At 41.3% G+C, this 15,371-nt stretch overlaps 1 protein-coding gene across 1 annotated transcript in view; it reads right to left on the reverse strand.

Annotated features, from left to right (window-relative positions):
• Positions 1-11,235, reverse strand: part of sdccag8 (SHH signaling and ciliogenesis regulator sdccag8) — a 44,802-nt gene extending 33,567 nt beyond the window's left edge. Inside the window, exons 1-13 of the mRNA XM_051418558.1 lie at positions 11,009-11,235; positions 9,881-10,042; positions 9,628-9,713; positions 9,313-9,426; positions 9,093-9,218; positions 8,298-8,393; positions 7,851-7,915; positions 7,533-7,733; positions 7,108-7,246; positions 6,784-6,936; positions 6,452-6,586; positions 5,277-5,393; positions 4,617-4,759 (exon numbers count right to left, since the gene is read on the reverse strand). Coding sequence (XP_051274518.1) covers positions 4,617-4,759; positions 5,277-5,393; positions 6,452-6,586; positions 6,784-6,936; positions 7,108-7,246; positions 7,533-7,733; positions 7,851-7,915; positions 8,298-8,393; positions 9,093-9,218; positions 9,313-9,426; positions 9,628-9,713; positions 9,881-10,042; positions 11,009-11,075 — 1,604 coding nt within the window. The 5' untranslated portion in view covers positions 11,076-11,235. The remainder of the gene's footprint in view (positions 1-4,616; positions 4,760-5,276; positions 5,394-6,451; positions 6,587-6,783; positions 6,937-7,107; positions 7,247-7,532; positions 7,734-7,850; positions 7,916-8,297; positions 8,394-9,092; positions 9,219-9,312; positions 9,427-9,627; positions 9,714-9,880; positions 10,043-11,008) is intronic.
• Positions 11,236-15,371: the final 4,136 nt, after the last annotated feature.

Raw genomic sequence — 15,371 nt, forward strand, 5'->3', positions numbered from 1 at the left:
AGGTTCAAGAGTTCCTGAAAGTCCTTTGCTGCCTAATAATATCCTTAGTCAAGATCAGCAGTTCTCCTGCTTTTTGAGAAAACTCTAGGCAAGGCCCTGGCTCCTTTTTCTGAGTCCTGTTTGCCAAATGCTCTTTGAGGTCAACAGGCAATCCAATCCCATGGCTTCCTACATCCAAGGTTTTGCTTCAAAAGGCCACAGAAGATTCAGTCCCCCGTGGTAACCTAGCTCAAAATGCCTTCTTCAGCTTCCTCTCACCGTTGTTGTCCACCTGCAAGTTCTTTGCCTGCAGCTGTCACTGCAGGCACCTGAGACCTTCTGTCAAGATGCAGGATTTTTTTTTCCAGTTGTGAAGTTGAAGACTTTGTTGACAGGATCCTCTGCCAGACAGTCACAGTAGATCCTTACTACAATTTTTGTCGTACTGGGTCTGTCAAGCAGCTCCTGCCAGGATTTTTTAGCTGAAAGCTCTCCTTCTTCTACGGTGTGCTCAAAGTGTTCATGACATACAGCCACAGATCAGATTATATGAACAGTCAGGTTCTGACATTTCTGCATCCTGGCCCAGGAGTCCATAGTCACAAGTTCTAGGTGACAAAGTGACAGCAAGTAAACTTATTCACTAAAGTATTTTGAGCTCCCCGTCCATCTACAGCTCCAAGCACCCTCATGAACATTGATGCTTGATTTCATGGGGATAACAAAACTGGTGGAAGATTTCATCTCTCACAGACATTTCCACTCGTCCAACCACAAAGCAGGCACGCAGCTCTCAACTAACCGTGGGTACACTACTAACGCATGCAAACACACATATCTACCCATGCATGCCTATCTGGCTTGAGCTGAAACAGAAGTTATGCTGGGCAGTTTTCACTGTGGCCTTTGGGATCTGTGATCACAACACAGGGAGAGATACAGACGGATGGAGACAAGGAAAGAAGAAAAGAAAGAAAGTGAAGAAAGACAGGAGCAAACAAACAAAACAAACTTGGTAAAGCCCTCTGCTGGGCTGGGGCCGGGACTGGAGTGTGTGTGTGTGTATGTGAGGCGATGTGAACAGAGTGGCGGGGATTAGGACAGATCCTGGGCTGTCCAACTCACAGCTGGCTGATGATCCAATCCTGGAGCGCAGCGCAGCGCACCAGCCGCCATGGGACCCCCGGATGCGTGCATGCATCTGTGTGTCTGTTTGTGTCTGTGTGTACAGGCATGTGGATTCGACTGATGTGCTTATCAGTGTGCACGTTTGCAGGCATGCAGTTGTACAAACAAACATACGTGCGTGTGTGTGTGTGTTTGTGTGAGCGTGCATACGTTTGTGTTTATCAGAAAGGAAGGTAGGGCTATCAGAAATCAAACAGAGGCTGTCTGTGCTTCATGTCCCCTGTTTGAAGGCGGGCTGTGATCATTTGGGCCACGAGAGGAGGACAGAATGAAAGAGGGGAGCGAGCAAGTTGCAGGGAGAGAATCAAAGAGCTGCTTTCCAAGGCTGGTCATACAAATGCCTTCCAGCCTCGCAACTGTGAATCTCACACTCTTACTCTCTAAAAACACACGCAAACAGTTACACAAACCAACCCACTACAGCTACAAAGACTCATACATGGCTCTGTAGTGAACAACAAGAGAGGGCAAACAGAGGCATGACTACGAATGAACTACATGTAGTTCTGCATAACCCCAGAAGGCCCACAGATAGACATAAAGAGAGAGAAAGAGAGAAAGGTAGAGCGAGAGAGAGAGAGAGAGAGAGAGAGAGAGAGAGAGAGGGAGGGAGGGAGACCATCGCTTGAGGTTTATTTGTTTAGTTTGGAACAGCATGAGAAAAAAGCAATAGAGAACATGAGAAGTGAGGAAAAAGGAAAAACAAAACAGGAAAAAAAGAAACATAGTCCTGGCCTGAGGATGGACAAAGACTGTGACAAAATTTCAGCAGGTGTGTGTGTGTGTGTGTGTGTGTGTGTGTGTGTGTGTGTGTGTGTGTGTGTGTGTGTGTGTGTGTGTGTGTGTGTGTGTGTGTGTGTGTGCTGTGGATGTGTGTGGGTGCTGCATCTGCATTTGATGCTTGCTTTCTACACTGCTCCAAAACCGCTTTGGTTAGATGACCTCCTTCATCCTCACATATCTGACAGATCATCTCTAAAAACTGTGATATCAACAGACATGGATCAATGGATGGATGGAAAGAGTTAACGGGCTTCTAAGAAAACACCAAGTTTGGGAAAATTAGCCTGATGGACAGCTTAACTGTGAGTGATAAGAATACAAACCTAAATCCTTAGTGTGTCCTCAGTAGACCTTTTGCTCCAGAGCTCCAATGCTACGTGACATAAATAATGATGAGCACAGCATTTTTCATACATAGGCTCTACTTAAATACTTTCATTAATATTTTAGCAATCCACATTTACACAAAACCCGAAATCCTTCATTTTTAATCATTAATATCTTCCCTAGTATCCGACACACAAACAAGTGTGAACATTCAGGATTACAAAAATAGTACAACAGATTGTCAAATGAAATAATTCCCTTTGGTTTTGGGCTAATAGTGTAACAAAACTGGTTCTATTTCAACATGTGTCCAGCAGGTGTAAATTTAATTTGTGTTGTTTTGTAGTTTAAGTCATAACAGAGTATGATAAAAATAACATTTTGGTTGACCAGCACTGATGGTATACTATTCACAACCTTAAAACATATGTATCATGGGTTTGCCTTACTAAACACAACACATTTTGGGCGTTTATATACACACTGAAGGTCTTTATAAGCTGTTCCTGTGCTGTACATGCTATTTTATTATATTCATTTATAGTTATTATGAATATGTCCTCCTCCATTTTCTGTAAATTACTTGATGACACCGCTTTATAAAAGCTCCTCTCTCTAAACGTGACCTTAAATGTAATTTTGTGATACTGACTGTGAACCTTTCATGCACTACTGAAGGCAAAGAAATATCCATATTAAATCAGTATCAGAAGTGGCTTTCACTGCTAATGACTAAAATTGAATTTGAATGGCTACATGCTCAGCCAAGTCAACAGCTGTCAAACATCTAGTATGCATCTGCGGGTAGATAAAACTATAAACTCTCTCATGCACATACACCCGCACACATGGCAGTAAAATGGTTTAGTCCAGTGGCTACTCTAGTACAGGTCAAAGTCATCATGTTGCCATATTAATATGCATGTCATTCTCCACAGCTGGCTGCAAAATACACACACACACACACACACACACACACACACACACACACACACACACACACACACACACACACACACACACACACACACACACACACACACACACACACACACACACACACACACACACACACCTTGCCTCATCCCTTAAACACACGACAGCCCGCCATGCGGCCAGTGTGTTAGCGCTGGCCAGCTGACAGACAAACACACTTAAACACAGATCAAGCCAGGAGCTGCAGTGGACACACACACACAGACACACACCACCTAGCTGACACATAAACACAAATACACACGCATACACTCACACACACATAGATTACACAAACTTGCATCCCGCAGCCTCCAGCACCACAGGGCACCACCGCCACATCTGTGCCCATCTCAGACACCTCGGCTGTGGGCAGCGGGGGTGAGAGAGTGCCCTGGGCGGCTGGCATGGGCTGGAATGGCCCTGGCAGTGGCTGGTGTGGACAGGAGCCGCAGCCAGAGGATGACAGGAGGGAAAGAGGGAAGAAAAAGAGAAGGGAGGAATGCAGAAGGGCAGGAGAAAAAGAATAATAATGGGAAAGAGAAGATGACAGATGAAAAGAAAAGGAATTGTTTAAAGTATAGAGAATGGTAAATCAAGGACAGCTAAGAGCTCAGAGCTGCAGGAAGAAAAGATAATGGTAGGCATGGGTGGGATAGATGGATAAAAGAATAAGAGAGGAAGTGATACAGGGTACCAGGGGAAAAAAACAGGCAAAAATAGATAGAAAGAGAAGATAAAAGATGGAGGTAAGAGGGGGGAGCCGGTAGCGCCTGTCGTGACAACGGGTGCAGGGCACTGGCAGGTGGCACTGAGGCCAGGCTGTCCAGTGACCATCAGCCGTACTTTTCTGTGTGTGAGAGTGTGTGTGTGTGTGCGCCAGGGACAGAAGAAAGGCTCAGGCGCCATTTTGGCTCTGCTGGAGCTGTTGCTGGGCTGGGCACTGGCCTGGTGGCACAGAGCGGGCAGTATGTTTGTGTGTGTGTGTCTCTGTGTGTGTGTGTGTGTGTGTGTGTGTGTGTGTGTATACATATATGTGTGTGTGTGTGTGTTGCATTATGTTGTGGCATGCTTAACAGGATTAGAGGTGACCTGGTGAGGTCCAGTTGGTACCAGGACCATGGCACAGCAGCGCGCATGTGTGTTTATGTGTGTGTGGTTTGTATAATAGGATTAGCTGTTACCTGGTGCGGTACAGTTGGTGTGTTGGTCTGAACTGGACTGGACTGGGCTGAGCTGGGCAGGAGCTGGGCAGAGGGGAGTGCTGTGTCTGTGTGTGTGTGTGTGTGTGTGTGTGTGTGTGTGTGTGTGTGTGTGTGTGTGTGTGTGAGTGTGGTGGCATGTATAATAGGATTAGGTACTACCTGGTGAGGTGCAGTTGGCGCTGGGCATTTGCCAGCTGTTCTGCTAGGCTCAGGGCTTCGGCCTGCCATTGGCTCCCGTCCTTTTGGACCGCCTCCAGACGCTGCCGACAGCCAACCAGCTCTGAGCTCAGCCTTTCCACTTCCTGTCCCGCAGAGATGGAAAGAGAGAGGGAAGAGGAGGTGAGGAAATCTTTCACAACAACCAACCTTATGCCCTCAGACCAACAAAATGTTAAAGGATGATTACAACCTCATGTAAACGATGAGGGGTAGAAGGAAATCATTTGATCATCTAAAATTCAAAATAGCTTGATTCCAAATGGTAAAATTGTATTTTGAAATATCAGGACAATTCACATTTCTTATGAGGAATTCTATTGCTCTTCTATAACAGGTCCTACGACATTTAAGTGTAACTAGGACTTCTCTCTTTATTGCACTGCATATTTACTCATCATTTCCATCTAGACAGTCTGAATAACTGGTTGGTATAAATTTGGAAATAAATATTTGAGAACACACCTCAGTACAGTTTCCATAAAAAACACAACTGACTGCTTAATAAATTATCAAGTAAACTAACTGATTGGCTGACATAAAAGCTACTTAACTAATCTAATTAATTAATCTAATAAATCAGTGGGTTGAATGCATACGTACCTGTGCAGCCTTTTCCATCTGTCTGCTTGTCTTGTTGCTGAGCTCTCGGAGTTCTCTCTCTGCCTCCTCTCTCTTCAGTTGGGCCTGGCTGAGCTGATATCTCAGATCCACACACACCTAGAGATGACAAGGACAAATTAAAAACAGGCAGTCTTTTGATTAACAAATATTGCTTCCTGTCCATTTCTTCAGCGGTTAGCAATTCAGATTTTCTTTTTAACATCTTACCCTATCCTTATCTCCGAAGGTCCTTTGAATCATTAGACTCTGCCAGTCTTTTTTTTGACTAAAGCTCAATGATCTTTTCAATACAGTTGTAAGACTGATCTGAGTTTCCTCCTGAACCCACCCATATAAGTGAATAAAATCACATTCAACTATCTATATGTTAACTGTTACTATGTTTATATATTATACTATATTCTTAAAAATACTAGCCCATAAGCTACTATCATTTTTATTATGCTCTACTACAAATAATATGTTAATATTAGCAATCAAAAACACTTTTTTAGTTCCGATACCATCACCCATCACAAGCAGAGCTCAGGGTCAACTACTGAAGAGAAATTAGTGTTGGTATGGATTTGGTGTCTTCCAGACACTTCAGCAGGGTTGAATGACATTGACAAGCACTTGAAGCCGAGTCTTCCAGTTTAAGTAAAACCCTGCAGAGCTCACTTATGTCACTGCTCTGCAACCATTTTCTTGCAAATATACCTATAGTTTTACAATACAACATAGTTAAAACCTGAACTAAGTATTTTCACATAAAGCTTGGTATTTACCGTGCCTTAAACTTTATTTCTACATTCATGTTGAATTTACCTTTCCGACAACGGAAAATAAATACTGAAATAGACAAACCTTTGCTGCCATCCAGTGGATTTACAAAAGCATTACAAGTAGACAGAACAGTACTGCGTCAGAGCATTAGGAGAGTTTTGTATCTCTGTTCTTTCAAAGCTTGAGCGATCGTTTTTTAGGGGGTGGTCTAGGTCCAGTATTTCAATCTTTCACTGAAATACAGAAGGCGTAGTCTCCTGAAGATGAAACAGCCTTACGAGTTGTCCTGAATCATGTTGATTCAAACTGCTCAGCTCTGATCCACATAAGCACCAATGATAAGTAACAATATATGCTGACTGTTTTCTTGCACAGCTCACACAGTGTACCTTGGTATTGTCTTGCTCCTGACTGGTAAGTTTGCAAAGAGTATCTTCAAGCTGACTGGTCAGTGAGTTCTTGTCTCTATGAGCTCGGTCTAGCTGCCCTTCAAGCTCGGCAACACGCTGGGAGAGGCTGGACACCTGATACACAGAGGAAGAGAATTTCTCCATGGGCATTTCAATATATTAAATATTTGTACTAGAAAAAAATCTAACTTTTGCCAAGTGTTTGCCTCTAGTGGTTGGAAAACATCACACAAGTATGAGTGGTGAGTTTTAGTTTGTGCATTAATATTGAAGTATAGTTTACATCCAAAAAGTGAGTAAGTAAGATTTACTGTATGTGCCAGCTCCTCTTTCCGTTTGCGGGCCTCAGCACGGCCCTCCTCTCTGGCCTCAGCCAGTCTCTCCTGCAGGGCCTGTGCCTCTCGTTCCAACTGTTCCCTGTGTCGAGCCAGCTCCCTGGACAACTGCTCGCACTGAACCTCCACCTGCATGGATACAAACAGATACAGAAGGTTTGCCAGAGGTAACCAGCCACAGTAAGAAGAGAAAACCCAATTTTTTAGGAGAACTTAGGACGAATCTTTTTGCTGAGTGAAGAGCACAAATCCTGTCTGAGTGAACACAGCTGGAAAGGTGCGTGTATATGTTTCTCTGACCCTAGCTTTGTACAGATTTGCTTCTTCTGCCATCTCCACAGCCTGTTTGACCTGGAGACAGGCAGACCATTCCCTCTGTTGAGCCTCCTGCTGACTAACCCGCACAGCACGCAGAGCAACCAGTAACTCATCACGCTCCCTGAAAGATAGACAAGAAAATGCAAACACACAATTTCTTTCTTTATTGCTTGGTCTTTGTATAGATTGTTTCATTTTTTGCAATGCACATGCAATAACTGATGAAAACATGAGCAATTAGATGTAATGCATAACCATATACTTAAACCTTACAGAGTATGAAGAACAAATACACTGTGCCTAACTTGTGGCTGATTGATAAAATGTATTTGTTTGTGTGTGTGTGTGTGGGTGTGTGTGTGTGTGTGTGTGTGTGTGTGTGTGTGTGTGTGTGTGTGACCACTGACTTTGTGAGCCTGTCAATAGCCTGGACATGCAGATTTGTGTGAGTCCCAGCCAATACAGCCTCATGCTGTGCACACTTCAGACACAATCCCGCTACACGGGGAGCTCCATCAGCCCTCAGTGCATCTGCAGCCTGTTTTTCCCGGTGTCTCAGGCGAACCTTCACCTCCTCACACTCCTTCTGGCTGACTGACAGATCCTTCCTGGAGATGGAGAAATAGAGAGAGAAAAGGGGCAAGGACGGAAATGAGTATTGCTATGCTCAAGTAATAAAAAAAGAAAAGACACTGGCTTCACCTCATGCATGAGTGTACACTGACCTGAGGGAGATGACCTGAGCCTCCAAGCTTTCAATCTGAGCCTGGTAGATCCCTTTCAATTGTTCCTGATGAAGAGGAGAAGTTGAATCAGCTGAATCAAGAATAGGATTGGATTCCATAACAACTATTGAACACTAGAAATATATATTTGTTCTTGGTGTGATGGTTGTTTTTCCATCTTTAAATAGTTTCAGTGGGATACATTTCAAATGAATGCACAAAACAAGCTGGAAACATTAATATTCCTTTAAAGAAACACATTTGTAAAATTGTTTCATATTTTCAGATGTCCCCAGAAGAATTAGCTCTAACTTTTCTTGTCTGGAATAAACACAAAAATCACGTAGAATTGCAGAAATGTTATCCCTGCTGAGAACTATATGGGTTAGAGATGGAGAAAGATAACTGAACAGTAAGTGAAAGAGAGAACAGATCTATCATCCTTACCAGCTCATTTTTCCATGTAGTGTGTTCTGCTTTCTGCTGCACACTGTAGCTTGTATTGGAGCCCTTGTGGCTATTTGCTGCTATACTCTCATTTACCTGAGAAACACATATGCACAGGTGATTAGTCACATTTCCTAAGGTGATCATTAATTAGACAAATGTCAGTGACATCCCATGCTTAAACCTCTTAACACTTCTACTGTATATGTGTAATTTACATCACCTCTAATCATTTTCCAACGCAGGCTGGATATAACAACTCAACAACAGACTTTTCATGAAGATAGCTCTGTTATCTAAAACTATACTAACTTATTATTTGAGATATTATGATGTATGTGTCCTCATAGATATAAGAATGAACATATATTTTACTTAAAAGGTCCAGTGTGTAATATTTACCTATTAACTGAATATCATATTCATAGGTATGTTATGGTATGTTTTTTTGTGTACCTATGTTGTGTATCACCGGAAAAAATATATTGTTGTGGGTTTTTTGGGTTTTTTTTTTACAGAATAAGCGGTTTTTATCCACAGAGGGAGGGAGTCCTCTTCTCCACCATGTTGAACCACTGTGTTTCTACAGTAGCCCAGGAGAGACAAACCAAACACTGCTTCTAGATAGGGCCTAGTTTCTCCTCCACACTTCACAGCCCCTTCTCATCTCCAAGTCTCAAATACTGATGCAAGCTGTTAGTGTTAGTTAGCTGCAATCTGCAACTCTACCACTAGATGCCACTAAATCCTAAATCCTACACACTGAACCTGGAAAACAAATCAAAAACATGTTACCGTGGAGTTTTGAAATGTGTAGTCTTTCAGAGATTCATTCACAGCTTTGGATTTAAGGTCCGACTGCAACTTCTCATTCTCCACCACCACCACTCTGATCCGCTGCTTCATCCCCTGCAGCTCTTCCTGAAGTCACATCCACAGAAAGGAAAAGTAAAAAGAACTGCACATAAAACACACACACACACACACACACACACACGTTTCTCTGCACACATACCTTGCAGAATTTGACCTCAGCTTCCAGGTGTTGGATGTACTCTGACTGGTTGTTAATCATTGGGACCAAATCCTGAAAAGCAGGCAAATTGGACCTTCCCTCCTGCTGTAGTCTCTAACAGAGGAAAGAAAAAATAAAATAAAATAAAACAAAATTAAGCAAGGAAAATATTCCTCGATATCATGGAGAATCCAGAATGATTTACCACATTTAACTATGGAGAATGTTTTTTTAGCCTCAAATATAATTATGTAATAGGCTTACCTTAGGTCAAATGCATTTAAATGTTTAGCCACACAAAGCTGCACACTCTACCTTGGATGGAGACTGTTTCTTTGAAGGAGAGAGAGCAGAGGGAATCTCTCTGCACTGCTTCAGCAGAAGGCTCTTCAGCTGATTAACTACAACACGAAAAGACACAGAAACAAGCGTGCAGACACACAAACACACAGAAGCATTTTATTATAACTTTGTGTCTTGTCTGTCAACAAGGTTATGAGCAGGGAAATCTCCAGGTGGCGCACTACTATGTCTTTGTCAGTCGTCCCACAACTAATCATTGAGTCACCTGCTTCGCTCTGTGTCTTTTGGCTCCATGCAGCCCTTTCCTCCTCGGCCATGGCGGTGAGGAGGCTGCCATGACTTCCTCTATGCTCCTCCACCTCTTCTCCATCAGGGCTCAGCTGCTCCAGAGTACTGCTCAGCTGCTGTATGCTCTGGTTGGCCCGCTCTGAATCCAATATACACACACAGACACCAGTCTCATACAGCATATTACTTCTGTGATCCCATGACAGTTTAGTTGCTGTCTGTGAACTTGCAGAACTCATTTTATGACTTATTAAATATAAAAGACGATCACAGAAGTGGTGCAGGGGAAAAACACTTGCCCAACACACAAATTAGAGAAAGGACGATTTGAGAAAAACACTAACTTTTCCATACATAATTAACCATACGTTTTCACATCTAAATGAATCTTACAGTTCAGTCTAGTATTGTCTAATCTTAATGCAAGAATTCACAAAACCAATAAAAGGTAAATATACAGTTCCTCCCTCTATTTCTAGTGGGTAGTGCCAGTGACAACACAAATAGGCTTTTTTATCAGATATTCTGGTAATTAATTAATTAATTAACTATGGCTGCATATCATTCACCTGGTATTATATATACATGCTGGGACACTTAAAGTTACTTCAAACAGAGCCATATTATAGTATGTTATAGTAGCACTTTTCCCACCAAGAAAAGTCTAAAAGTTTAGGTCAATGCTTCCTTAATGTCCAGGACTTCTTATTATTTAGCTCCACACTGGTGTCCTGGTAATTGTTTACGAAGTGACTCTCTGTCAATAACTTGGAAGTCTATTTAAAGTTTGGAGCAACATTAGCTCATATTTGTTTTCTGGGAACTGTAACTAGGTAACGTTATCAGGCTGGTCGTCAGTTTTCCCGAAGAGCAACAGGTGGCAGTGACACGACCACCATCGCCCTCTCCGCTTGGTGCCGTCGGTTCATCGACTCTACGGCCGTAATAACTGAAGCATTATGTAAACAACACCTTTAAAGACACCCAGCTGTAACACAGTCACCGTATTTTAACAAACCATTCAACGCCTCTCTCTCTCTCTCTCTCTCTCTCTCTCTTTAGCTAGCTGTTATGCAAATATAACACGATAAAAACGTTAACTTACGCCTCAGCTCCTTCTGATAAGCATCCAGCTGCTCCGCGTCCTCCTCGTCTGAGTCTATCGGTTTCATTAGTTTATAACCGACGTTATATCGATCTGTGTTACTAACGACACATGCTAGGCTATGCTAACAACAACCACAACATATCGCACGTCGTAACGGTCATCGAGGCTCAGCGGCGGTGTGTTCGTTTTGAAACACCTGTATGCCCCGGGGGCGGAGATGTCTTTTCTAATGATATAAACCCAATATGACCGCCCCCGTCCGGAATCCAGAGTGTGTCGTGAATGATAAAACGAGGCAACCATCGGCTAACTGCTTCCATTTCCGTAAACTCACACACATGCTGGGAGTTGTAGTCATTGTTTGTAGTCACAATTAGTAGTTTCACGTCTGCGACCCTGTGGTGAACACTGTGTACTGCAACCTAATGCTCCCAATGTGAGGACACTACGCTATATAGCTACATGTGGGGTATTAAGTGGGGTATTTAAAGAGTTTGGGAAACTGAGGCTTCTGCACACTCCTCTTATAAGTTTAGGCAAAAACAAAGGATATTTTTATATTAATGTAAGATAAGCATGCATAGATCTTTTAGTTGTTATTTTTGTTAAGAAACATTACTCAAAGTAAGGCTGTTTTGGCATTAGCAGTGAAACTAATAAACAATACATCAGCTCTCACACCCAATACATTAACTATAACAACTTAAAATGATCTCATTGATGTGTTGTAGCCTCTCCCTCCCCCGCATGATCAAACATTTACTGTTTCTTTAAGAAGAATATTCAATAGATCAATAGATTAAAAAAAAGGTGTTATTTTGTACAGTTTTCTGTACAGCTAGGTCATTTCCAGTTTCCTTTGTTAATTAGATTTGACAAGATAAAACTTGAATGATCCCCATGGGGAAATTGTTGCTGCAGCAGAGACTATGATGCAGAAAAGAGTATGAAATAAAAGAGTTATTAATGCAATGCACCTTACTAAAAGAGAAAGAAAGAAAAAGAAAGTTACGAGTCCTGAAGCTGCTGGGTTAAAGATCACCTGGTGACCTTGTTGTTTGCGACCGATGTGACGCGCTTTGCCCAGTGTCACTTTCACTTCTCTTAGCATCTTATTTTGGCAGTCCAGTTAGTCACCATTGAGCAATCCCACATGCATGCACACTCTTGCACTCAAAGATCAGGTTGCTGATTAAAGGTAAACAAATAGGTGATTGCTTGTGGGATTACTCAGAATTACTTTGAAGTCATAAATAGGCCATTTGGTTGTGAAATTGTGGACATTTCCCACAGAGAAATTGTCATAAATATTTTTAAGATCCATTTAGCATTTATTAGCACGTTATAAATAATAAATGGTTTATTATACACTATAATGTGATTGTAAGTAGATATAAGGACAGTTTTAAATGTTTATCAATGTATTCGTCAACTTATACCTCTCGTGACGCATCGGCCACTGTCACAGATAATGAATGATTGACAATACAATGTAACACAATGTTTATGATTATAATATGTTTTTTTGTAATTTATAACCAGTTTCAAACCAGTTTCAAAGGATTATGGTGAAATTATATATATATATATAAATATATTTACAGTGGTGCTATGTTGTATCATTCATTTACTGTACTGTACACACACTTTTACCGCTTTATAACAGTGTGTTTAGTAGTGATATTATACTTTTTATAAACTCTAAGAGGGGTGAATCTCTTTTGATGTGTGTAAATAGAAACAAACTGGGATAAAGTTGTATACAAGTACCTTAAAATCCTAGAGTAGAGTAACTTAGTGGATTGAGTTAACATGCTAATACATGAGTGTGAGACTCTTCATCAAACTCAGACTACATGGAGCACACAGTGTATTTCATCACTGGACCCTCGGTAACCTAAATATGGAAGTTTCCTCAAGTTCCAGGCAAAAATGACACAGACTCAGGGGAGTTTTGAATGACATAGTTATAAGATGATTTTTAGTTTGTGTGTGTGTGATACTGTTCAGTGGAAGGGTGTATCTCAGATCTATGTTTGCTGCTGCTTACCAAAGGGCCAGACAAAGGTAACCATGGATACACCCTCTTCCTATTGCACAATAACAGATAACTTCCTGTCGAACGAGTCTCAACTGTGCTTTTGATTTTTGCGACATTTAAGTTTTCAACAGAGGAGGCAGTGAGTCAGACTTTGGTGGGTTCATTCATAAATAGACAGTATTGTCATCTACATTTGACATTTTTATTCACAGTTTATTGTGACAGCTTAAACACAGAGTTGGGGGCCACGTGGATTTAAAATCAGCTGGTTCAATTGTGTACATTTTTGTGTCTTTTTGATTCTTGCATTGTCTCCAGACATCCAGGGGCCCCAGAAGCTTAGCAAACAGTGGCTTTTTTAAAAATGAACCAAAACAGTAAAGTGACGGGCTATAAATTCGAAACAATGCACTCAAAGATGCTAAAGTGCTCCATAGAGCTGAGGGGTTACTTGCTGTGGCTTTGTCACTACAATGGACACCTTTTACGCTATTGTTAATATAAAAATATTGATTATAGTAGCTTTCAGGAATTTCCACCGCAATATTAACAAAGGAAGGTCCAACATTTATTCCAATGTTGAGGCCCCTCTCTTGTAGAGTGTGTGTCACAAACAAGATCAGAGACTTTCATTATTTTAGTTCATATTGAGCTCACATGGTGTAAATAACATGTAAAATTACCACAAACTCCCGAGTACTTGCTGGTATATACAGTACACAATGCTTTGAGAGTGCCTGTTGTGGGGTCAATAGGAGCCCAGTTATTATGATAGTAGAGGTTATTTTACATTTTTGCTGCTACTACTATGTGAAGGTTGTGAATATCTCTCCTCCACCAAAATACGTTTTTATGTTTAGTTCATTTCAACTAAGTGTAAGTAACAGGGCTGGGTCTTAATTTAATAAGATCATTTATTGATTTTCAGCAGAATCGTATTTTGATAATATAAACATATAATATGATTTTATAATAAAAATGACTGATTATGGGCAGAGTTGTGATTTCTAGCACAATTTCATCTACTTCCAACATGCATGGAGAAAGTCCAGCAACCCTTGCAGCATACAGAACAACTTTATTAAGAACAATAAAGTTGTTCTGTATCCTACAAACATTGCAGAATTAAGACTTTTGACCTCTTTAGTAGTAAAATTAAAGAATTTAAAAATAAATAAATTATTGTTTAGATTATTGATTAAGAGTTTTGTCAGGTCTAGTCCATCACAGTGAATATGAATTTGATTGTTTTATATGTGATCTTGCATACATTTGCCACATTGTGATATTGATTGATACAGAAAAAACATTCTTATTAATCTTCATACTCATTTAAACCATATTGCTCAACGCATGTTTTCAGCTCCTGTAACTTGTGTTTTCTTCACATAATTATTCTTATAGAGTCTGCATGGGAAGATTTCCTGCACCACATCAGGTACTCACTCATCAAGTGAAACAGCGCTCATCTGCAACAGTTATACAAGGGAGTGTTTGCATGCTGGGGTATTTCCAGGAAACCACATCAGCCTACCAATCTGAATGTGGTACAGGCTGTAGGTTGTGAAAAATAGCCCACGCACAACCCCTGTAGTCCCACACTTAAATGTCACCTCTGCCCTGCCATATATAACTATTACCAATTCCCCACCTGTCACTGCCATATCTCCCCTCACTCCAAACTCCCCCCTCCCACTGCAAGATCCACTCCTCCTGAATGAACAGCGTTTTTTTCTATGTGAGGGTGGGGGTTCCCATTTATTTTTTAAAAGCATGACGCCCTCACACAAGCCTGGAAAAAACTGAATAGTGAGAAAAAAAAGCACCTAAGAAAAAAACCTCATCATTTTTTGTATGGAAATGTCTAACAATGAGAAAAGAAATAAGAACAACGGAGGCGGAGGGAAGACAAAGAGAAAACGAGCTAACCCAGTTAAACATGGGAAAATGGTGCACTCTGCCACATCTAAACCAGGCCTCAGTGATCAGTTATCTGATGACTTTTGCAGCACCCACTGTACTTCCTACACTGGAGATGGATTTGGTGCCAATAGTGAGCAACTTCTTTTCAGCAGAAGCACTATTAGGCAACACACAGTGTATTGGAGAGATATGCTGTAATAAGAGTGCAATGTTGAATCTCAAAGAGAACACACAAGCATACTGTATGTGCAAGTGCTTGTAGGGTAGCGTACATGTTTATGTGTCGCATTCACATGATCTGTCACAGCGCTCACACACATTTTTCTCTCCCTCCTAAACCAGTCACACAGACACACACACGCAATAACAAGAGAGACAAGAACCACATTAGACAGA

Source organism: Dicentrarchus labrax, unplaced genomic scaffold (assembly GCF_905237075.1).
Source record: "Dicentrarchus labrax unplaced genomic scaffold, dlabrax2021, whole genome shotgun sequence".
NCBI lineage: Eukaryota > Metazoa > Chordata > Actinopteri > Moronidae > Dicentrarchus > Dicentrarchus labrax.